Source organism: Pelodiscus sinensis, chromosome 1, assembly GCF_052426305.1.
Source record: "Pelodiscus sinensis isolate ZL-2025 chromosome 1, ASM5242630v1, whole genome shotgun sequence".
In the NCBI taxonomy this organism is placed as follows: Eukaryota; Metazoa; Chordata; order Testudines; family Trionychidae; genus Pelodiscus; species Pelodiscus sinensis.
In genome coordinates this window covers 254,366,575-254,390,235 of record NC_143052.1, presented here as the reverse complement: position 1 = coordinate 254,390,235, position 23,661 = coordinate 254,366,575, and the positions used below count along the sequence as shown (strand labels likewise).

Here is a 23,661-nt window from a genome sequence, read left to right as displayed (position 1 = left end):
GCAACCTTCCCAGCTATATTAAAATAAATTAACAGTACATAGAGAATTTTTAACTAGTGATAATTTTTGGGGCTGAATCCATATTAAGAACTTTAAACCATGAGTATCTGTCAAGGCTTCAGTTTTTTAAGCCTATTAGGCAGAAATTAGAACCCCTACATTATTAACTGATTCGCCATATGTATTTTAATTGAGAATGGATTCCATTACACCCTTTATTATTTTTACAGTTTTATTACAACTATATTAGAAAAAATACTCATGAGGTAATTCCATGTAGTTATTTTATATTTCATCAATAGCAAGGAAGAAAGATATTCAATGGCAATTTAAAAAAAAATAAAGTAGCCTAACACAAAAATTATTCTGCATCTTCCAGCAGCTCTGGCAACTTACCTCCTGAATTACAATAGTATATGCACTGCCATATCCAAATGACATTGACTGATTTTTGCAAGTGAGTGAATTGTCTGTAAAAGCAACAACAATTTCTTTTCTGAAAAACAAAGAAGTTAAGCTAAATAATTCATGGAATTAATTGTACTCACATAATAATACTGTTTTCCTAAAGATAAAAATATGCCTTGAGATCTACATCAGGGAACAATCATCCCAGCTTTGTTACAATAAATCAAAAGTGCATAGAGAATTTTTAACTAGTGATAATTTTGTGCTGCGTTTATATAGACCTTTAAACCTTGAATATTTGACAAGGCTTCAGGTATCCATGTACTTTTTCTAAGGAAAATGACTACTTTTTTTTAAGGAAGTCTTTGGATTAAAGTATAGCAAAATACTTACACGCCTCTTGTAAAGGATGTATAATTGGTGGCAGAAAAATTATTCACATGTCCAAAAGAAGTACCATCCATTGTGATGTTAATTGCTGAAGCCAAATTGTTTATAAATCTTTAAAAAACAGAAGGAATATAATACTTGCTTAAAAACGTGACAACACTTAAATAAAATTAACTTTCCTTATATTATATACTGACAATGCCACGGATATGTTAAATAATTTTCAATAAGTTATTTACTTATTCCCACAATAAAAGAACTAGGGATCACCAAATGAAATTAATAGGCAGCAGGTTTAAAACAAAAGAAAGTTTTTCTTCACTAAGTGCACAGTCAACCTGTGGAACTCCTTTCCAGAGGATGTGGTGAAGGCTAGAACTTCTAACAGGGTTCAAAAAAAAGCTAGATAGATTCATGGAGGTTAGGTCCATCACTGGCTGCTAGCCAGGATGGGTACGAATGGTATCCCTAGTCTCTGTTTCTCTGGAGGTGGGTGACTGGGGAGGGATCACGTGAGGATTACCTGTTGTGATTCCTCCCTCTGGGGCATTAGGTATTAGCCACTGTCAGCAGACAGGATGCTGGGCTAGACGGACTTTTGGTCTTACCCAGGATGGCTGTTCTTACATTCTTATTTTCCCCCATCTCATCTGAATAGATTTTGATAATTTTTAAATTACAGTTTCTATTTTCTTTAAAAATGTGTAGCTGATGCAAGAAGCAAAACAGAATCTTTCTCCCTTTCCAGCTGAATCAATAAGCTAAAATCTATTTTTTTCTGTAACAAATGAAGATTCAGGTCGAAGGTACACAGGAAGTAGACACAGTAGATGTTGACTACAGAGATGCCATTTTAACATTCAGCTGCACAATAGAAGTAAAGCAAATGTTTATTAATGATACCTGATTTTATTTTTTCCATCTTCTGACTTTGTTGTAAGGCCATCAAGCAGCTGGTAGAAAAGACAATTATCATGAATAAGATATTTGTATTAGTATCTTTTACATGCTATGATACGTACTCTTATGTACTAATATCCCAATATAAGGTACCAATATATACCTCTTACTTCAGTAGGACTCCAAGGGCAGATTCCCAAGCAAAGATATGCTAGTGTTTAGCTAGTATTTTTGGTGCCTAAATACAAAATGTAAATCCGTATAACCTCAGCTGCCATCTAACCCTGTAAGCAAATAAATTTCCACTGTTAAAGTCTCAATAGCATGTAAATTTCTGTTGTGGCCACATGCTAAACCATCTTAACACTGATATCCTGCTCACACCTCGGCTCCAATGGGGATACCTTGTCTGGGTACATCTAGACTACAGGCTTGTGTCGACAGATACTGTTGACAAAGCCTCTGTCAACAAAGAGCGTCTAGACTACAGCCAGTTCTCTCAACAAAGCAAGCCGCTTTTTCAACAGAGAGTCTAGATGCTCTCTTTTGAAAAAGCACAGTATGGATGCAATAGCGCCTTTTGTCAACAGAACGTTATTCCTCGTAGAATGAGGTTTACCGCCGTCGACATAACTGTTGCGTTCTGTCGACTTACTGTCGACAGAACTCGGCGGTAGTGTAGACGCAGGTATAGTTTTGTCGACAAAACCCTGTAGTATAGACACACCCTCTATTCCTGACCTAGTAGGAATTCTATAAAAAAGCTGTCTATTATGTTGGGCCTCAAACAAAACAGAAGAGGAGTTGATGCCAGTAGTCCCCTTACGCTTAATAAAGCAAGCATGGGAGAGACCAAGGTTCAAATCCCCACTATGACTGAGTTGGAGCAAGGACTGAACACAGGATTCCCATCTTGCTGCTGTAACCACTGGGCTATACAGTATTGCGGTGGGCCTCTCTCAGCCTCTCCTGTTGAAGTCATTTGTGTGAAATACTTAGGTATTAATTGGGCCAGAGGGAGGATGACAAGGGCTGCAACAGTGCTTCTCAGCCAGGGGTCTGGAGCCACCCAGAAGGCCATGAGCAGATTTTATTTAGGGAATCTGCCAAACAGGGCTGGCATTTGACTTCCTGGGGCTTAGGCAGAAAGCTGAAACCCACAACATGGCACTGCAGCTGAGGGCTCTAAGCTCTACCAGCTGAGGATGAAGGCAAAGCCAGAGCAACTTAGCTTTTCAGGGCTCCCTGTGGAGTGGGGCCCCAGGCAACTGCCCAGCTTGCTATTGCTTAATGTTAGCCCTGGCTTTTAGATGCAGAAAAAGTTATTCTGGCACACATGAGCCATGAAGTTTCTATAGCATGATAGTAGTGGGGGTGGGGGAAATAGCTCGGGGGGGAGAAAAAAAGTTGAGAACCCCCAGACCTAAGGCACTCATCTGGAAGACCCAGGTTCCAATCCCTGCTCCAGTGGCTATGTAGTTCATTAAAAAGTGGAACAGCTTCAAGAAAAGAGTTATCTATAGCTCAATGCAGTGGGACTGACAGACTTGGTGGGCCCTTGGGCCAGGCAGGATGGGTCCTGGTTTGGTGCCTCCAGAAGGGGGGGGAAGCTGGTAGAATGGGTGGGGCTGGAGCTAGCATCTACCATACATCAATCAGCACTCTGCACCTATCCCAGGCAGCTCTCAGTGCTTCTTGGAGTGTCCCATGCAAGGTTTCAGTGGCAATGTAAAGGGCTTGGGGCTTCTGCTGCAGTGGCACTGGTAGGAGCCACAGGCCCCTTTCAATCACTGGGCCTTGGGGCAGCTGCTCCCCCGTCAGCAGGCTTGCTTTAGTGGTTGGGGCACTCACGGGGAACATAAAAGAGTTAGGTTCAGATCCCTGCTCTATCTCAGACAAAGAGAAAAAACTGAACCCTGAGCTGCCACTTTCTGGGCATAAGTGCTTAAATTCAGGAGATGATTCATGGCTGTGAATCCATAGCAGAGGGAGGTGCCTCCTAATCCAGAGATGGGCACCTAACATTTTGGCATTTCCTATTGACTAGCAATCCCTCCTCCACCCCCAGAGCAGTTTGCTGATTTTGAGAATCCCTTTCTTAGAATCTTACTCTCCCTGTGCACTAGATAGGTAGACATAGTGCCTAACTCAGGGCTGTGGATTCCACAAGGTGGCAGGGCACTGCAGTGGTCAGTGCTGTAACATGGAGGCCTGGTCAATACTGAAAGTTTAGATCAACATAGCTGTGCCACTCAGGAGTGTGAAAAATTCACACACCTACGTGCTGTAGTTATGCTGATCCAATTCCTGGGTAGACACAAACAAGTTAACAGAAGGATGTTTCTATCAACCTCACTACCACTGCTCAGAGGTGGACTGTCTACACCCATGCATCACTAAAGAAAGAATTTGTACGACAGCTTTACAGCAATATAGCTAAAGCACCATAGCTGTACTTCTAGAGCACCCATACTGTGGACCTGGCCAAAATCTAAATCTCTTTTGTGGACCTGCCCCCAAGTCTCATCTTTAGAGTTTTGTAAATACATGTGATTGTTGAGAAGCATGAAACTAAGACCATCCATTTAAAATGTTTGTTTATCCAGAAATGTTTAAACTATATATTAAATGACATGTTTCTTTACTGTTTACATACTAATTAACATAAGATATAAATATACAATACATAGCATCTTCTCATCTCTCTCTCTGTGGCTCTCCTAGTTCCATAGTATTTTTTCTCCCAGAGTGGAGGAATAACACCATTTCAATTTCACCTGAGATTAAACACTCTCCATTTAAACAGATTGGAAGCTAAGGGACTAGTATACTAACCAGGAATTAAGCAAGCTTACCAGTGCAGTTTGGATGTAAATTGTATTTTTTAGTATAAGAGTATGACGTTCTTTTCCCATAACATTAAGAAGCTCATTTGTAGTTTCATTTCCATAGCTTATAATCACATTTTTTAAGCTAGTAGGGTCAAATGTCAAATATTTTGTCTATAAAAAAAAGAAAGAAAAAACATATACCATGTATATTCACAAAGTATGGCTCTGTCTATGCCAGTGGTTCTTAATCTCTTAGGCATGATTATCCCTTAAGCTTAACCAATAAACCAAAATTAACCCTCCTTTTTAAAATTGCAATAGACAAAAAGAAAATTACGATTAACCATTTTTATTGTATTTTGTATGTTGAACAAAATTGAACACCTATTGTATTTAAATGTATTACTCCCTGAAATATGTCAAATTACCCCTCGAGAGGTAATTACCCCCACTGGTCTATGCATTTATCAGCATTCTGCTGACTCAAGAGTTTTGAAATGTATTAGATACGTTGTACTTGGTCTCTGCTGTTTCATAGATATCTCATAAATCCCGCTTCAGATTTTTAGATGTCATCAGTTTTCTACATCTAAAATCACTGTAATCATTTTTGTCCATAAATGCTTTTGGTTTATTTCTTCCTTCACAGAAACCCCTCCTCCCCATACAATCCCATTTTGGTTTGGGAACCCCGCAATTACAATACCGTGAAATTTCAGATTTAAATATCTGAAACCATGAAATGTACAGTTTTTAAAATCCTATGACTATGAAATTGACCAAAATGGACCGTGAATGTAGTAGGGCCCTATTCATAGTAAAAGGTAGACTCTGATCTGAAGATATTAGATTCTAAATAAAGGCTGTGTCTACATTGGCACCCCTTTCCGGAAAAGGGATGCTAATGTAGACTTCGGAACTGCAAATTCCGCGGGGGATTTAAATATCCCCCGCGGCATTTGCATTTACATGGCTGCCGCTTTTTTCCGGCTTGGGGATAAGCCGGAGAAAAGCGCCAATCTAGACGTGATTCTCCGGAGAATAAGCCCTTTTCTGGAGGATTCCTTGAAAGTAGGAATAAGAAATCCTCCGGAAAAGGGCTTATTTTCCGGAGAATCATGTCTAGACTGGCGCTTTTCTCCGGCTTATCCCCAAGCCGGAAAAAAGCGGCAGCCATGTAAATGCAAATGCCGCGGGGGATATTTAAATCCCCCGCGGAATTTGCAGTTCCGAAGTCTACATTAGCATCCCTTTTCCGGAAAGGGGTGCCAATGTAGACACAGCCAAAGAGTGTGGGAAAGCAAGTATCTCTTCATTGCTAAACCTCTATCAGAGCTGGTATTGGTTAACATCCTTGTAGAAAGTCTCGGCCGACAATCCAAAGACTGAATGGTATGAAGGCTATACTATCCTTGAGTGCTTTCTCCAGACCAAGGCTGAAGTACCACACTGCTATGTGGAAAATGCTGCATTGTTTCTGTTGGTACTGTTCCCGTACTGTGACTAAACAGAGGACTTCATTCTGTACGAGTATCAATTTAACATCTAATGGGAGCAACAAATGCAGTTAGAAATGCAGAGAAAATTATCAGCACTTCAAATACTGCTATGAATTAAATTCTTGGTACTCTGAAATCTGCGTGAAGGAAGAAATGAACCAATTACGTGAATACTGTACTAAGACTGGGGAATTGTAATATTGCCTCCCTTCCTTCTGTGCTGTTGCCTTCAGAGCTGGACAGCTGAAGGACAGTAGACAGGCTGAGCATCCAGCTCTGAAGGCAGTGCCGCTTCCAGCAGCAGTGCAGAAGTAGGGAGTGCAATACCACACTATGCCACACTCACTTCTGCGCTGCTGCTGGTAGCTACTCTTCTTTCAGAGTTGGGCTCTCAACCATCTTGCTGCATCTGGGGAAAGGGTCTTGGAAATGCATCTGACCCAGCCTCAGGGGTGGCCCATAGAAAGGAAGAAGAAATCCTGTCTCTCCCTCACCTCTCCAGGACTAGCAGCAGGAGCCCAGCACTTGGGAAGCAATCTCAGAAACATTAACTAGTATCTTGGAGAACTCCTGGAGGATGACAGGTAAGATCCCAGAGGACGAAAGAAGGACAAATATTAATGAGAATACCTCTCATTAAAAAGGGAACCATGGCTGCACACAGGTTTTTGGACAAAATTTGAAACAGGGGCTTCCATGCTTCCAAAAAACTTGCAACCACAGAAATCTTTAAACCAGGGGTGTAAAAACAATGAAGGAGGGCCTGTGGGGGAAGGGGAGTTAAAGATCACTCACCCTGCAGCAGCAGCTCCTGTCCCATAGGGCTGGGCTCAGCTTTGTGCTGCAGGCATTGCAATCTGACGCATGGAAACTTTGTAGAAATGTTTGGTTTTTCACAAAATTATTAGTGAATTTTTTCCAAAATTTTTATTAAAAAGAATTTTGAAATTATTATCAATTCTTTTCATTTACTAAAAGGCAGGTTTTCAATAAACAAAACACATTTTAAAAACTTGTGAAAAATTTAGAAAATATGCTTTAATTTTTTTTACCAACTATAATAATTAATCTTTCTTACCTCTCTCAGAGATTCCACAGACACATTTTGAATTCCAGGGCCAAAATCAACTTTTGCTACATCAGTGCCTAAATTTATTACTTTGATTTGGGATTGCCCTTCTTTAGGGAAGTCTGGAAGCGTTTTCTTGATGGGGAAAAGAGTGAAATAAATGAAACAATATACAAATAACATAACATAACCAGACACCCTTGGGATCTGAGTAGTTCTGGATGAGGGATTTTTCCAGACCAGGGGAGGTCATTTTTGGCTCCCCTGCTGCCAGCCCAATGTACTCTGCCCCCCCCCCCCCATGGGCTTCCACTTGCAGCCCAGCTGTGCTGCCACCCACCCCCCACCTCCACAGCCCAGCTGAGCCATATGCTGGCTCCCAGTCCCTCCCCCTGCAGTCCAGCTAGGCCATATGCTCCCCACTCTGCCTAGCGCTGGTCTCCCAGCCCCCCTCACTCCTGCAGTGCACCAGGACTCTCTGATCCTAGAACATCTATGGTACTTTCAGATCACAGATGTTGCCGGACCAGAGAGTTCCAGTTTATAGAGGTGCAACCTGGACTTATGAAGAAAATTTATATTTTCACAATAAACAGCTGTGATTAACGCATATGGTGAGAATATATTTCTGCACGCTTTCTCCCACTTTATACTAGAAAGGGATATCCTTATCTCAGCAAGGCTTTCACAACCCTACAGGCCTACTATCCATTTTCCTTCTGTGGATTGCTGTCAACATCAGCACACTTTGGGATTCAGGGTATAGGCATCAGGGGCCCAAGACTTTGTCACAGCCTACAATAGGTCATATTTCGGAATTCTCTGTCCCATTTACAACAGGTGATGGCTAACCAGAGTGTAGCCATAAGTGGGACTTTCCAGAAGCAAGGCATCTTATGCCAAAGAGAAAAACTAAGCTCCATTTTCACTTCCTATCCATTCTAACAAGAAGATGATACCATGTTAGTAGATAAAATGACCTTTGTACCTGTGTGCATTGAGATTTGGTGATTTGGTAGTGCCATAGGCATTTTCATTTCTCTCCTGCAAGTACTACCCTACCTAATTTCATTGTCTGCATATATCACTGCAAAAAAACATGCTCTGGTCTTTTTTTAACTTTCTGTAGGTAGAGAATCATTTTGGGTGAAGTTCATCCCTGGGCACAGAGCCAGCATAGGGCTGTTTAAGTCCCCTTTCCTTTCAAAGCAGACCATAAAACAAATGGAATTACACTATATACACCAGCTGAAGATTTAGCCCTTTAATTTAATCTTTAACAAGCAATGTTGAAAGCAAAACTCATTCTATTCCAATGGATTCATACCTTAAAATCAATAGTATTTCACTCTTAATTTGTAACATCACATAGTTGTGGGGTTCTCACACTTACCTTCCACTCAAAAAAATAAAAAAGGTTAGATATGCAAAAGAATTCTCCCAACCACCAAATAAGTAAGTCTTCTGATTTTAAAGTTTGAACTTCAATTAAAATTAAAAACCCAGAACAAAACCAGATAAGAATATGCTCGAGGAACACTCCTAGGTCATTAACTTTATCACAGTCTTCACAAATCACATTATATTCCATGATACATATATAGCAATATGTGCCCTTCTCTCTGTTTTTTATAAACACATTTTTGATCAATTCACATAAAAATGAACTACTAACATTAATATTGTTTGAACCATCTGCATGCTCACCAAAATCTTTATGGTAATGAAAGAATCAAATTGCAATAACACTATTTGGTTAACTTACATCGATTTGCACTTGTACCAACGCAGCAGCAACAAAAGCCAGAGATGCAAGAAACATACCAACTGTAATCTTCCTTAGGGGCCTAGGATATCAACAAAAAACATGTATTTTAAGGAGTAGCATTAATCAAAAAATTCTGCTGGGATTTTCCATTTCATTATGAATACTAAGGCTACGTCTACACTGCACAGTTATTTCAGAATAAGCTATTCTGGAATAGTTATTCCAAAATAGCTTATCTTGAAATAGCATATCTACACTGCAGGGAAGCTTCAAAATTAGTCTGGGGCAGGTTTTCCTAATGTAGATGTTCTATCTCAATTTAGAGCCCCAGGAGGAATAACTTAGGGTGTGTCTAGACTACCTAGTTTTGTCGACAAAAGTGGACTTTTGTCGACAAAACAATACCAGCGTCTACACTACCGCGGAGTTCTGTCGACATAACGTCGACAGAACTCCGCGGTTTTGTCGACGCTGGTATACCTCGTTTTACGAGGCAAAACACCTTCTGTCGACAGAGGCTTGCTTTGTCGACAGAACTCCATGTGTCTGGACGTAAATTGTCGACGGAAGTTTTGTCGACAGTATCTGTCGACAAAACTTCCGTCGACAAAACGCGGTAGTCTAGACGTACCCTAAGAATGGCCCTAGTGAGAGGCTATTTTGAAATAGCAGAAGTGGAATGCCTACACATGCCCTATTTTGAAGTAGCTATTTCAGAATAGGCATTATTCTTCATAGAATGAGATTTCCAGAAGTTGGAATAAGCTGTCCATTGTTTCAAAAGTATTTCGAAATAACGGAATTGCTGAGTAGATGCTTGCATAGTTAGTTCGGAATAATGACCATTATTCCAAAATAACTTTGCTGTGTAGACACACCCTAAGATAACCATGGATAGTATATTACTACCCTCTGAGATGGGTGGGGAACCTCAACCCGCAGGCCACACAAGGTTTGTCAGAGTTAGCTGCAGCTCCCATTGTCTGAGAACGGTGAACCACAGCTACTGGGAGCTACAAGCAGCTGTGCCTGCAGACACTCGGTATGTCTACATTGCATTCCTCTTTCAAGAGAGGAATGCAAATGCAGACGAATGAAATTGCAAATGAAGCGCACATTTGAATTTCCTTTGCTTCATTTGCATAATCGCAACAGGGTGCTATTTCGAAATACCCTACTTCGAAAAAATAAACGAAGTCTAGACACGGTTATTTCGAAAGAAACCCCTTCTTTTGAAATAACCCTTACTCCTTATAAAATGAGAGGAGGCGCAGTAGCGGCTTTGGAAGCCGCACTTTTGGGGGAGAAGAGCCAGTTGGTTACCTCTTCCGTACAGATTTCACAGGGGAGACCAGCATTTTTAAAATTTGAGGTCCTCATCCAAAAGTGAGTTGGGGGGGGGGTGTCACAACAATATTTCCAGCCATAAGCAAAATAATCTTTATACGTGCTGAGGCATGTACAAATGTGCACCAATAGAAACATCAAACCTAGCTGTGAGCACTCTGCTAATTAGCTGGATGACATCTGAATTTCTCCTGAGCAGCCACACAAGTGCACACCTTAATAGGGAACACTGGTCACAAAGTTATTTTAGGGGGATTGCAGTATTGCCACTCTGCTTTTAGAGCTGGGCAGTTAGACAGTAGCAGCTCTTGACTGAACATATAGCTCTGCAGGCAGTGCCCCACCACCAGCAGTGAAGAAGTAAAGGTGGCAATACTATCCTATGCCATCCTTATTTTGGGCTGCTGCCTTCAGAGTTGGGTGGCTGCTGTCTAAGGATGTGGCTCTGCAGGCAGCAGCTTTGCCTTCAGAACTGGGATCCCTGCCAGCAGCCTCCACTCTCCAGCTGCCCAGCTCTGAAGGCAGAACTCCTGCCAGAAATAGCACAGAAGTAGAAGCATTGTAACCCCCCTTCAATATCCTTACAACACCATAACATTTCAGATATAGATAGTTGAAATCATGAAATTTATTATTTTTCAAATCCTATTACTGTGAAATTGACCAAAACAGACCATGAATTTGGTAGGGCCCTACTTATGTGGTTATGGAAAATACCCTGTGAAGCCTTACATATATCAGTGTTAGTTTCCAGTTACTCTGTAGGGAAATCTAGACTCCACTACCCCATTTAATATTTTGCTTCTCAACAGCTATGTGGCTCATTCCTATGATTAGTCATCATCTGAACAATTGTTGTTAGGTTTGCACAGCTGACCTAAAAAGTCTGATTTACTCAGTAACACAACTTAGCCCATTTAAGGCTGCAAAGAATAAAAAGAGCTAAAGAAATGTATAGTTATGGTCTATAGAAAAGGAAGATTACATATTATGCATATAGGTTCAAATCTGAAAAGTACGGCACTGAAAAAACTTCAGAGATATGTTTTTAGGTCTAATGACATTTTAAGAAATTAGTAAATTTAAATTTAGTACTGTGGCAATAAATCAGTTTAGGGCAAACTATTTAGGGAATCAAATGATGGCTATAGATGGCCCATCTGTGAAAGAGCCAAGTACAATGTTCATTCCCAGTAAAGAACATAAAAGGTTCTGTCTCTCGGTTGTAATGGGAAAAGAATGGGAAGAGAATATGAGCGCCAAATTAACTATAATAAATGGATCAGAAAAGAAAAGTGCATAGTCAGGCAATTTAATTTTTAAATTTCTCCTACTATTGCTTTATTTGATACTAAATTTATTAATAATTCCCATACATCGGTTGTGACTGTTTGGCACATTACATTTGTAGAACTAGAAACTTGGGTTGTAGACTTATATAAAACCAATGAGAAAAGGAAGAGAACCAGAGAAAGAACTAAGAAATATACCGTAAATACAAAAAACAGGGAACTTTAATATGAAACCCCATGAAAATAAATTAATATGACTTTAAAACTCCAGTAACAGGTTCATGTAGCTTCTTTATAATGAATACCCCTTCCCAAAACTCTGCTATGAGAGAGAATCTGACTGAATTTTAGGCTAATTTAATGTCTTCGTGCCACTAAGTCCTAACTTAGAATGACTCTTAAAAATGGGAAAAATATCTGAGGGGTAGTCATGTTAGTCTGTAACTTTAAAAACAACTACTTGTCCTGTGGCACCTTAGAGACTAACAAAAATATATAGCTTTCGTGGGTAAAACCCGCTTCATCATTGTTTTACCCATGAAAGCTCATGCTACTATATATATTTGTTAGTCTCTGAGGGTACGGCTAGACTACAAGTTTTTGTCGGAAAAAGGTACGCAAAATGCACTCTGCATTTTGCTACCTTTTTCTGATTCTTTTGTCGGAAGAGGCTTTTCTGATATTTGGCCTGTCTAGATTGGGCCAAATGTCGGAAAAAGCCCCTCTTTTGGAAGCCCCCTTCTTCCTTGTAGAATGAGGAATACAGGGGCTTCCAAAAGAGCTAATTTGCTTTCACAAAAAAAAAGCAGACGAGCAAATGCATTCCCTGAATGTGGCGGAGTTTTTTCAGGATACCTCTGGTATCCCAAAAAACCCCCTCAGTCTAGCTGTACCCTAAAGTGACACAGGACTACTCATCTTAAACATGGGAGACCCATTTCAGAGTGTATGGAATGATTGGAACTTGGGGAAAAGTTTTTTCAATTGAATTAATTCAAATGAAGCTAACTTTACACACTTGTACACCTTATTAAGCCAGATTGATTGAATTAACTCAGTTGAAAAAAGTACCTCTGCCCCTTTCCCTCATAGGCTCTACTCTCTTGGCTACATCTAAACTGGCATGATTTTCCGCAAATGCTTTTAACGGAAAAGTTTTCCGTTAAAAGCATTTGCGGAAAAGAGTGTCTAGATTGGCACGGACGCTTTTACGCAAAAGCACTTTTGTGCAAAAGCATCCATGGCCAATCTAGATGCGCTTTTGTGCAAAAAAGCCTTGATTACCATTTTCGCGATCGGGGCTTTTTTGCGCAAAACAAATCTGAGCTGTCTACACTGGCCCTTTTCCGCAAAAGCTTTGTGCAAAAGGACTTTTGCCCGAACAAGAGCAGCATAGTATTTCTGCAAGAAGCACTGATTTCTTACATGAGATCGTCAGTGTTCTTGCGGAAATTCAAGCAGCCAGTGTAGACAGCTGGCAAGTTTTTCCGCAAAAGCAATTGCTTTTGCGGAAAAACTTGCCAGTCTTGATACAGCCTCTTTTGTTTTTGAACCTTTTTCGCCTTTCCAAACTCCATTCCTATGTGTGCTGTTTGCTAGTAACAGACGATGCTAGATGAAGATATAAAAAAGCAGGACTCTCAGAGATGGTGAGGAAATGGTTTTCCTGTTCAATTAATATATTTGAGATTTCAAAAATCCTTGTGAACCAAAAAAACCCAACAAAAACCAACCAACCAACCAACCAACCAACCAAAAAAACAACTCAACCCAACCCCAAATGTTTATGATTTGGGGTCAATCAAAATATTTTGTTTTGATAATGTTTGTTTTGATTTTGCCCCTTTTCACATTTTTTCAATTTAAGTAGCTTAAATCTTCTAAAATAGTAGTCATTTAAAACAATAAAAATGATTTTTTTCTACTTTGACACTCTGTTTCCAAATTTTTTGTCTCAAAAATTTCTTGAGTCAGGAAACCTTTTGAACCTGACCTTGCTTTGTTAACTGTTTTGGTTTGACTGAATTGGTATTTTTTGGCAAAAAAGTGATTAGTCAAAACAATGTCTATCCATATCTACTCACAATGTAAAGTGCAGTCCAAGAGCTACCAGAAAGTATATCCAGCATCTTCCAGTCTTTTTATATTAATTCAATATAAAATATTAATTCAAGTTATAGATCTTGGATTTTCTTATCTCACTGAAAGCTTGATCTTCACAATATTATCAACACAGTACTTCAAGATAAATCCTTAAAATACACTTAAAAAGGTAATTATGCATATGAAATTAACTTACGTGAAATTGATGTGGCATTTTTTAATTAAAGGATAAATCACAGCATCTACAACAGGGACCATAATAACGATCAGAATTGGGTTCACGGTCTGTTGAATGTAAAAATCCAAAAAGAAAAAAAGTTAAGCACTTTCCAAAGTCTTTTTTAAAATAGAGGTTTAAAAAAATCTTTGGGGAGTATATATAAATATTACAAATGTAGTTTAGTGTACCTGCATCTGGTCTGGCTGAATCTGCATAGCTCCCTATGGAAAAGAAAAGGAAAATATATTTTAATATCAGAAAACTGACAAAATGCCTAAGAACAAATTACCGGTAAATGTCAATGAATCTTTAAAAATTTAAGTTAAGATAACCTACAAAGTTTCCGTCCATTGTTGTGGCTTGTAATGTCCATCTTGATCCCTTAAAAAAAAAAAGTCATAATGAAATGCTACAGTAAAGCAATTTGCTTTACTTACTTCTGATTTTTTTTAAAGCAATAAAAAAGGAAGACTTTTCTTAAAATTATATGCTTAACAGTCAATCTTTGACAAAGGTCTGATCCTGAACTATTGAAGGAAAATGTTGGATTTTATTTGGGATCTTTGGCGAGCAGCTTTATGGAGGTCTTCCACAGCTTCTGCACTGGGGGAATCCTTCCCCAGATCATAGAATCATAGAATCATAGAATAATAGGACTGGAAGGGACCTCGAGAGGTCATCGAGTCCAGCCCCCCGCCCTCAAGGCAGGACCAAGCTCCGTCTACACTATCCCTGACAGATGTCTATCTAACCTGTTCTTAAATATCTCCAGAGAGGGAGATTCCACCACCTCCCTTGGCAATTTATTCCAATATTTGACCACCCTGACAGTTAGGAATTTTTTCCTAATGTCCAATCTAAACCTCCCCTGCTGCACTTCAAGCCTATTACTCCTTGTCCTGTCCTCAGAAACCAAGAGGAACAAATTTTCTCCTTCCTCCTTGTGACACCCTTTTAGATATTTGAAAACCGCTATCATGTCCCCCCTTAATCTTCTTTTTTCCAAACTAAACAAGCCCAGTTCATGAAGCCTGGCTTCATAGGTCATGTTCTCTAAACCTTTAATCATTCTTGTCGCTCTTCTCTGTACCCTTTCCAATTTCTCCACATCTTTCTTGAAATGTGGCGCCCAGAACTGGACACAGTACTCCAACTGAGGCCTAACTAGTGCAGAGTAGAGCGGCAGAATGACTTCACGAGTTTTGTTTACAACACACCTGTTGATACAGCCTAGAATCATATTTGCTTTTTTTGCAACAGCATCACACTGTTGACTCATATTCAACTTGTGGTCCGCCATGCTCCTTCCTAGACAGTCGCTTCCCATCTTGTATGTATGGAACTGATTGTTCCTTCCTAAGTGAAGCACTTTGCATTTCTCTTTATTAAACCTCATCCTGTTTACCTCTGACCATTTCTCTAACTTGCTAAGGTCATTTTGAATTATGTCCCCATCCTCCAAAGAAGTTGCAACCCCACCCAGTTTGGTATCATCTGCAAACTTAATAAGCGTACTCTCTATCCCAACATCTACATCATTGATGAAGACATTGAACAGCACGGGTCCCAAAACAGACCTTTGAGGAACTCCTCTTGTTATCCCTTTCCAGCAGGATTTAGAACCGTTAACAACGACTCTCTGACTACGGTTATCCAGCCAATTATGCACCCACCTTATCGTGGCCCTCTCTAAGTTATATTTGCCTAGTTTATCAATAAGAATATCATGTGAGACCGTATCAAATGCCTTACTAAAGTCTAGGTATATGACATCCACCGCTTCTCCCTTATCCACAAGGCTAGTTATCCTATCAAAGAAAGCTATCAGATTAGTTTGGCATGACTTGTTCTTCACAAACCCATGCTGGCTATTCCCTATCACTTTATTACCTTCCAAGTGTTTGCATATGATTTCCTTAATTACCTGCTTCATTATCTTCCCTGGGACAGACGTTAAACTGACCGGTCTGTAGTTTCCTGGGTTGTTCTTATTCCCCTTTTTATAGATGGGCACAATATTTGCCCTTTTCCAGTCGTCTGGAATCTCCCCTGTCTGCCATGAATTTTCAAAAATCATAGCTAAAGGCTCAGATACCTCCTCTATCAGCTCCTTGAGTATCCTGGGATGCATTTCATCAGGACCTGGTGACTTGCTGACATCTAACTTTCCTAAGTGATTTTTAACTTGTTCTTTGTGTATCCTATCTTCTAAACTTACCCTCTCTCTGCTTGTATTCTCTACGTTAGGCACACCTCCAGACTTCTCGGTGAAGACCGAAACAAAGAAGTCATTGAGCATCTCCGCCATTTCCAAGTTTCCTGTTACTGCTTCTCCCTCCTCAATAAGCAGTGGGCCTACCTTGTCCTTGGTCTTCCTCTTGCTTTTAATGTATTTATAAAAGGTCTTCTTGTTTCCCTTTATGCCTGTAGCTAGTTTGATCTCATTTTGTGCCTTTGCCTTTCTAATCTTGCCCCTGCATGGAACTGGGGGTTTTATGGGGCATCTACACAGCACCCTTAGCTCGAAATAAGCTATGCAAATTGCATAGCTTATTTCAAGTATATTTCGAAATAGCGTATTTTGTAATTTGGTGCTGTCTACACAGTGCCAAATTTTGAAATAACTCAGTATTCCAAAATGCCCCTTAACCCTCATAGAACAAGGGTTACTGGGATGTCGGAATAAGCTGCTCGTTATTTCAAAATCTAATTCAAAATAAAGGACTGCTTCAATAGAAGCGGAATAGCTATTTCGGGATACTTCTGGTTTCCCAAAATAGCTCCACAGTGTAGACGTACCCTTTAGAGGCCTTTTGCACTGCTCTAGCCTTTATTAACCAGCATATAGGAGCTGGAACTGGAGTGAGTTTATCTTTAATATTTTTGCTGACATTGTTTCACTTGACATTTATTTTGAAAATATACATGTTTGAAATATTAACTGATCATACACATATACATAGTGTATAATAGAAGTGATAAGTAAAATAATAGATACCGTATATTCCGGCGTACAAGACGACCTCTGATGTTAAAAAACATCCCCCCAAAATCGGGGGTCGTCTTGTGCGCCGGATGCACCGCCGCCGGAGCCCCTCCGCGGCTTTGAAAGCCTCGGGGGAAGCCGGCGGGGGGGCATCCCAGGCGCGCATGGGCTGCCCCCCCGCCGGAGCCCCTCCGCGGCTTTGAAAGCCTCGGGGGAAGCCGGCGGCGGGGCATCCCAGGCGCGCATGGGCTGCCCCCCCGCCGGAGCCCCTCCGCGGCTTTGAAAGCCTCGGGGGAAGCCGGCGGGGGGGCATCCCAGGCGCGCATGGGCTACCCCCCGCCGGAGCCCCTCCGCGGCGGCGCGGAGGGGCTCCGGCGGGGGGGCAGCCCATGCGCGCCTGGGATGCCCCCCCGCCGGCTTCCCCCAGGCTTTCAAAGCCGCGGAGGGGCTCCGGCGGGGGGGCAGCCCATGCGCGCCTGGGATGCCCCGCCGCCGGCTTCCCCCGAGGCTTTCAAAGCCGCGGAGGGGCTCCGGCGGGGGGGCAGCCCATGCGCGCCTGGGATGCCCCCCCCGCCAGCTTCCCCCGAGGCTTTCAAAGCCTCGGAGGGGCTCCGGCGGGGGGGGGGGGGGGGGGGCCCAGGCGCTCCTGGCGGCTTTGCTCCCGGTGCCTCTGGTCTGCTGGGGACCATCTCCAGCAGACCAGGGACACCGGGAGCAAAGGAGGCGGAGGGGCGCTGGGGTATAAGATGAAACCCTATCTTTTAATTAAAAAGATAGGGGGTCGTCTTATACACCCAGTCGCCCTATACGCCGGAAAATACGGTACAATATATAAATAACTGTGTAATTCATAAGTGCCATTTTTCATTATAACCAATTTAAATTCTGCATGGCTGTGCCCACTGAATTCACAACATAATGACTCAATGTAATTTTACATGTATTTGTAAAAAAATTACACTTTTTATACCTTACCTGTTGATCAAAAAGTGCCCAGAACATGGGAAGAGGAATATACAGGAAAAGCACCTTCAAGACCATCTTAGTTTGAACAATAAGTCGTTTCTATAGTGAAAAACAATAAAAATAGGCAAATTCAACCAAACCTCACATTTTAAACATATATTACTGATACTATTATTATTGCTATTATTCATATTATAATTCACATTAAAAACAAAGATTCTGATCATGCAAGACTAAGGGTGTGTCTAGACTACCTACATAACGTCGACAGGACTCAGCAGTTTTGTCGACGCTGGTATACCTCATTTTACGAGGCATAACACCTTCTGTCGACAGAACTCTGTCGACAGAAGGTGTTATTGCCTGTAGGGTTGCGTCTAGACTACGGAGTTCTGTCGACAAAGCAGCTTGCTTTGTCGACAGAACTCAATGTGTCTGGACGCTCTTTGTCGACGGAAGTTTTGTCGACAGTATCTGTCGACAAAACTTCCGTCGACAAAACGCGGTAGTCTAGACGTACCCTTAGAAACTTGCTAAACTCCATAGATTGTGAGTAGTTCTTTAGACATCAATGGAATTCTTTAAAGTGCTTTAAAGTTAAGCACATGTGTAAGTCTTTGCACTACTGGGGCCTAAATTAAGGCAAAGGTGGCTGCGTCTAGACTGGCAAGATTTTCCGTGAAAGCAGCTGCTTTTGCGGAAAAACTTGCCAGCTGTCTACACTGGCCGCTTGAATTTCCACAAGAACACTGAAGCAAAATGCAGGACTAAAAAAAAGGAACACTGACTTCCTACTGTCTGAAATCAGTGCTTCTTGCGGAAATACTATGCTGCTCCCGTTCTGACAAAAGTCCTTTTGCGCAAAGCTTTTGCGCAAAAGGGCCAGTGTAGACATCTCAGATTTGTTTTGCGCAAAAAAGCCCCGATTGTGAAAATGGCGATCAGGGCTTTTTTGCGCAAAAGCGCGTCTAGATTGGCACGGACGCTTTTCTGCAAAAAGTGCTTTTGCGGAAAAGCATCCGTGCCAATCTAGATGTTCTTTTCCGCAAATGCTTTTAACGGAAAACTTTTCCGTTAAAAGCATTTGTGGAAAATCATGCCAGTCTAGACGTAGCCCATGTGTGTAGGTGTATGGAAAAAGCACAAGAGGACCTATGTAAATAAAGTCCACTATTACCCAGTAATGTTTGTACATATATTTGGTAGTTACATTGAAGTAGGTTTTGTTTTTATTAGTTTGTGTTATTTTATCACATTGCTGATAGGTCAGGCTGTGAGTTTGTCAGGTTTCATGATTTTCCAGGATCTCCATGACTTCTGCATTGGCTGAGGCAGCTAGCCTGGGGCCCACATGAACAGCTCAAGCAGCCCCTGGGCCAGCCACACTGGTCTTGTGCCACCATGCCTTCCCCACCCACAGTAGGAGTGTGGGTATGGAAGGTTGACCCAGGGGTCTGGGGTATTAGCTTAAATTCTGGAACATAATTTTTCTAGGAGTATATTTTGTGACAAATTCCATGGTCATGGAGTCCATGGGGTATTAACTACAATCCCCATTATTATAACATGCATTGTTTGTATATAGTGTCATAGAAATTGTGTGTTTTCTTTCAAAATGCATTTTGAATAACAAGGGCATACAAAAATATTTGCTATAGTATCGAAACTGGTATCTAGTGATTTCAGGTATTTGTTCTGAGAGAGAAATACAATTAAACCTTGCCACAGCAGTAAATTCAAGCTAGAACACTAGCTTCTGATTACTTGAGACAGACATAACATTAGCTCCCCTGGTATTTTGAATGCAGCTGCATAACTAGTGAACAAAGCCAGTGGAACAAAAAAGAAAAAGGAAGGGAAGCATTATTTATCTATTCATGCACATGTACACACAAATGACTTACATCATACTTTTCACTAGCCCAGTCCAGCCAGTGTTCTCTTTTAGGAAATTGTTTGCTGCGTTGCTTAAACCTATTTTTGATAGCAAACTGTGAAAAGAACATTAATACATTTGGATTAATTACACTGAACACCATTGAAATGTGATACAACAAATATATGTAACTATAAGATTACATGACTTATTATAAGATAAACTTTCTTTCAGAGCACATTATATTTCTCAATTTATTTTCATTTATTTTTATTATTACAAAAAGGTGAAGCATAGAATTGTAAGACTAGGGGTGGAAGAGATCACAGGTGATCTTCTAAGTCTACCCCCCTGCTCAAAGCAGGACCAATCCCATCAAAATCATGTTTCTATGAAACTGTTTTAAATACTTAAAGGAAGCTTTCTGTAACATCTTGAATTCAGGGAAAATTCTCAATATTAGAGGAAACGAAGCGGTTGAGAAAAATAGATAGAACCTCTTAACATTGGATTCTCCTGGAATTTCTCTGAATCCTTGGCTACACAGATAGGATTTTGCAAGGTACAAAGTAAGAAATTAGTTTAAGTTTTACACAGAAATTCTTCAGAATGGAATTGAACTTTAAGGATACATTTTGTTTACATGAAACATTAATATGCATTTTCTAGTGAATTCCTCATTCCAAAAATATGATGTAGCTGTGTTAGAGGTACATTGGCAGACCTGTATGAGGGGAAAGCACAGGACTGGAATAACAAGGGGATACCACAGGAGATTACTACCTGCAGAAAGTTCCACTGAAGTCTCTGGCACAATTGGGTCCTGATCTTGCTCAAGGCGTCAAAGAACCATGATAATACAACTGAATACATAAATAATAATCAACATTTACTGAGATTACGAGACCCTCATAGTTGGATTAGTAAAACTTTTGGCTGATTTAAAATCAAATCAATGCAGGATAATGTAAAATGTGTGTGCACATGCACACGTGTGTGCTCTACAATTCCTTGGGCTCAATGAAGAAAACAAATAGAAACCAGAGTGAGTCTCAGAAACTTCTTTTACACCTGTTTTGAACAATGTTTGTTCCCATTATTTTACTGGTAAAATTAAAAAATATTTTGATTGACAATTAGAAATCCATAAATAAACATAAAATCTTGTTTTAAAGAAAAACAGCTGCTATTTCTTGACACTCAATGGAAGAATCATTCTATAAATTCATACACATCAGCAAGAATCCAGACAAATCGAAAGATTGGATTAGTTGTGACAAAAATAATCACATCATCATGATGGAATTTTATTCCTGACTGAAATGGAATATACAGTTTGAAAACCACAAAGTTTATGAATGTCATAAACATCCACTTTTGTGGGCAAAAACCACTTCCTCAAATGAGCAGTGAGATGAGTGACTCTGACCATCTGAGGAAGTGGGTTTTGTCCATGAAATCTTTTGTGTGTGTGTGTGTGTGTTATTTATGTATTTATTTATTTATTGGTCTCCAAGATGCCACCAGAGTACTTGTTTTTAAAGTTACAGACTAACATGGCTACCCCTCTGAGAATTAGAAACATCATCCATTTGTGGTAAAGACAAATTTCATTAGAAAAGTCCAGCCTTGCTTTTCCAAGTAGTCTGGCAGTACTTACTCCAATGCATTTGGAAACCTGGAGCATTATATTGCCTTCAGGATGACCTTTCTTGTACATATTGCTTCCTAATATGAACACCACTGCAATGAGTAAACAGAGAAACATTTCAGGATTGACTGAAATTAGAGGAAAATATTTGATATACAAAACATAATGACAAGGAGGTTAAAACAAACCAAATCTGAGTGGAAAACAACATTCTAAAAAGCAATACAAATAGTTAACATATTTATCCAGTAATTTTTAATCAATCTAATATATTTTATCAGATTCTTAAGCAGTCCTTATTTAGGGAAACATCTATTGTCTTCAGTGGGAAAGCAGTCTGCCAGAGTAAGGATGAACCCAAAACAAAATACTGTAGATAGGGCATGTCTACACTAACAAGCTATTTCAAAATAACTAAATTCAATTTAATAATGCCCCAAATAATAACATAGAAATAGCATGTCCACATTATGGGAAAGCCTCAAAATTAATGAGAGACTCGCTCCATTAATGTGGACGTGCTACCTCAATTTAGAGCCTCAGGAAGCACTGTGGAGTAATTAGTTCAAATTACTCTGGGGAGTAGTTATTTTGAAATAGTGGCACTGGAGGGTCCACACTACCGCTATTTCAAAATAACTATTTCAAAATAATTTTATTCCCCTAGGGAAGCAGGATTCAGATTTCAAAATAAGTGGTAGTAGGGACTCTCTACTTTGTAATTCAGCCTTGGGGGGGTTATTTCAAAATAAATCCCTAGTATAGACTATGGTGTAATGGCCTTAGGTCTGAGCCTTTGGAGACGGATGGCACGAGACAAATTGCTTGATCATTGTCTTCAGTCCACCCCCTCTGGGGCACCTGGTGTTGGCCACTGTCGGCGGACAGGCTACTGGACTAGATGGACCTTTGGGCCCAGCACAGCCGTTCTTTTGTTCTTATGAGCCTGCTATATTTTACCAATACAACCTATAATTAAAGATGTGATTTTAGAAGAACAAGTATATTGGCTATTTCAGCTATTTTGTCATCTGTCAAACTCTGAAAGGCTTCTTATTACTATATTATTCCTTGATATTTCTCAATTATTGTTGAGAAGTGCAGCTGGTAAAATGCAATGGTGTTTCACAAGCAAGTAAATGGTTAGATACAGAAGAACAATGCAATATTTCAGCAGTGTATGCTCAATTACTGTATTAATATACTTCTATTTCTAGTCTATGCTCATCTTAAACTTGGATATTTGATGAAAGCTTTCAAAAACTTCCCTTATTTAAAGCTTTCATATTTAATTATTGCCCATAAATGCTCCAAATAGTACTACATAAGCTAAAGCAAACTATGTAAGGCAGAACATTAAACATTTATTTGAGGGTTTGCTATGAACTCAGATAAGGGGCAGTCTGTTCTTGTGTTGCCGCAGGCACAGCTCTCATGGGAGTTCCCCTGCTGCTCCAGGACTTCCCCTGCTCCATTATTCCCCAAAGAAAGCAGAAGTACAGATTTCGCAATAACCCGCCCATTATTTCTAAATAGCAAGCTTAGGAGTGTGGATGCTCTGCTTATTATTTCGAAATAAGGCAAGTTATTTCAAAATAACTCCCTAGTGTAGACTAGGGCTTATTTCCCCATCTCACATGAAAAGTAGCCAATACAATAAAGTGAATTTGTGCAATATATGAAATGGAAAGCATGCATCATACTCAATGAAACAGCCATGAGTGCAGCAGGCACTCCAAAGGCCAGTGGGTAACACTGTTGCTTGGTGTGAATTCCACATTGTTCACCTGTAGGAAACAAAACATTGTTAGACAAGAGTTTTGTATGCTAGTGTCAGCTGGCATTGAAGCTATAAAATCAGTTTAACTAGAAATATACGAGCTTGCTAGCAACTAATCTGTCTTGCTCTGACATTTTAGTCAGCTTTCTAGTCAAATCATTAAAAAAAGTCCTATGTGTCTTCCTTTGGCTGACTCTGTTCAATCTACAGAACGTATTTTCAATGATTTACCAGTAAATAAAGACCTCATATATTTTTTCATATGCTCATCTGCCACCTATCCTAAGAAGGTGTTAACTAATTAGCAGATTGTGTTAACTAATCTTCTAAACCAATAATAAGATGACAGCAACAAGCAGGAACAGAATGCCAGAAATCAAAAGATCTGAGTCTGAGCTACACTTATTTAAAAATCATTTGCATAATTTACTTGTGGCTTTGCCATTCTTGAGAAAACAGCAATTCTAAATCATGCCAATAAAACATAAATCCATCATACGGTGCACCACATACTACACTTCCAGATGTAAGTGTGTGCATATGTGTACAATCACTACATTATATAATCAAAGTTA

At 40.2% G+C, this 23,661-nt stretch overlaps 1 protein-coding gene across 1 annotated transcript in view; it reads right to left on the bottom strand.

The window, feature by feature from the left end:
* SLC15A1 (solute carrier family 15 member 1) overlaps nt 1–23,661 on the bottom strand; it is a 54,398-nt gene that overhangs the window by 6,509 nt on the left and 24,228 nt on the right. The window contains exons 8-20 of the mRNA XM_006128130.5: nt 23,010–23,093; nt 21,316–21,398; nt 19,684–19,770; nt 17,789–17,878; nt 14,164–14,208; nt 14,016–14,048; nt 13,804–13,892; nt 8,863–8,944; nt 7,107–7,232; nt 4,554–4,700; nt 1,702–1,751; nt 802–909; nt 397–496 (exon numbers count right to left, since the gene is read on the bottom strand). Of these exons, the coding sequence (XP_006128192.1) occupies nt 397–496; nt 802–909; nt 1,702–1,751; nt 4,554–4,700; nt 7,107–7,232; nt 8,863–8,944; nt 13,804–13,892; nt 14,016–14,048; nt 14,164–14,208; nt 17,789–17,878; nt 19,684–19,770; nt 21,316–21,398; nt 23,010–23,093 (1,124 nt within the window). The remainder of the gene's footprint in view (nt 1–396; nt 497–801; nt 910–1,701; nt 1,752–4,553; nt 4,701–7,106; nt 7,233–8,862; nt 8,945–13,803; nt 13,893–14,015; nt 14,049–14,163; nt 14,209–17,788; nt 17,879–19,683; nt 19,771–21,315; nt 21,399–23,009; nt 23,094–23,661) is intronic.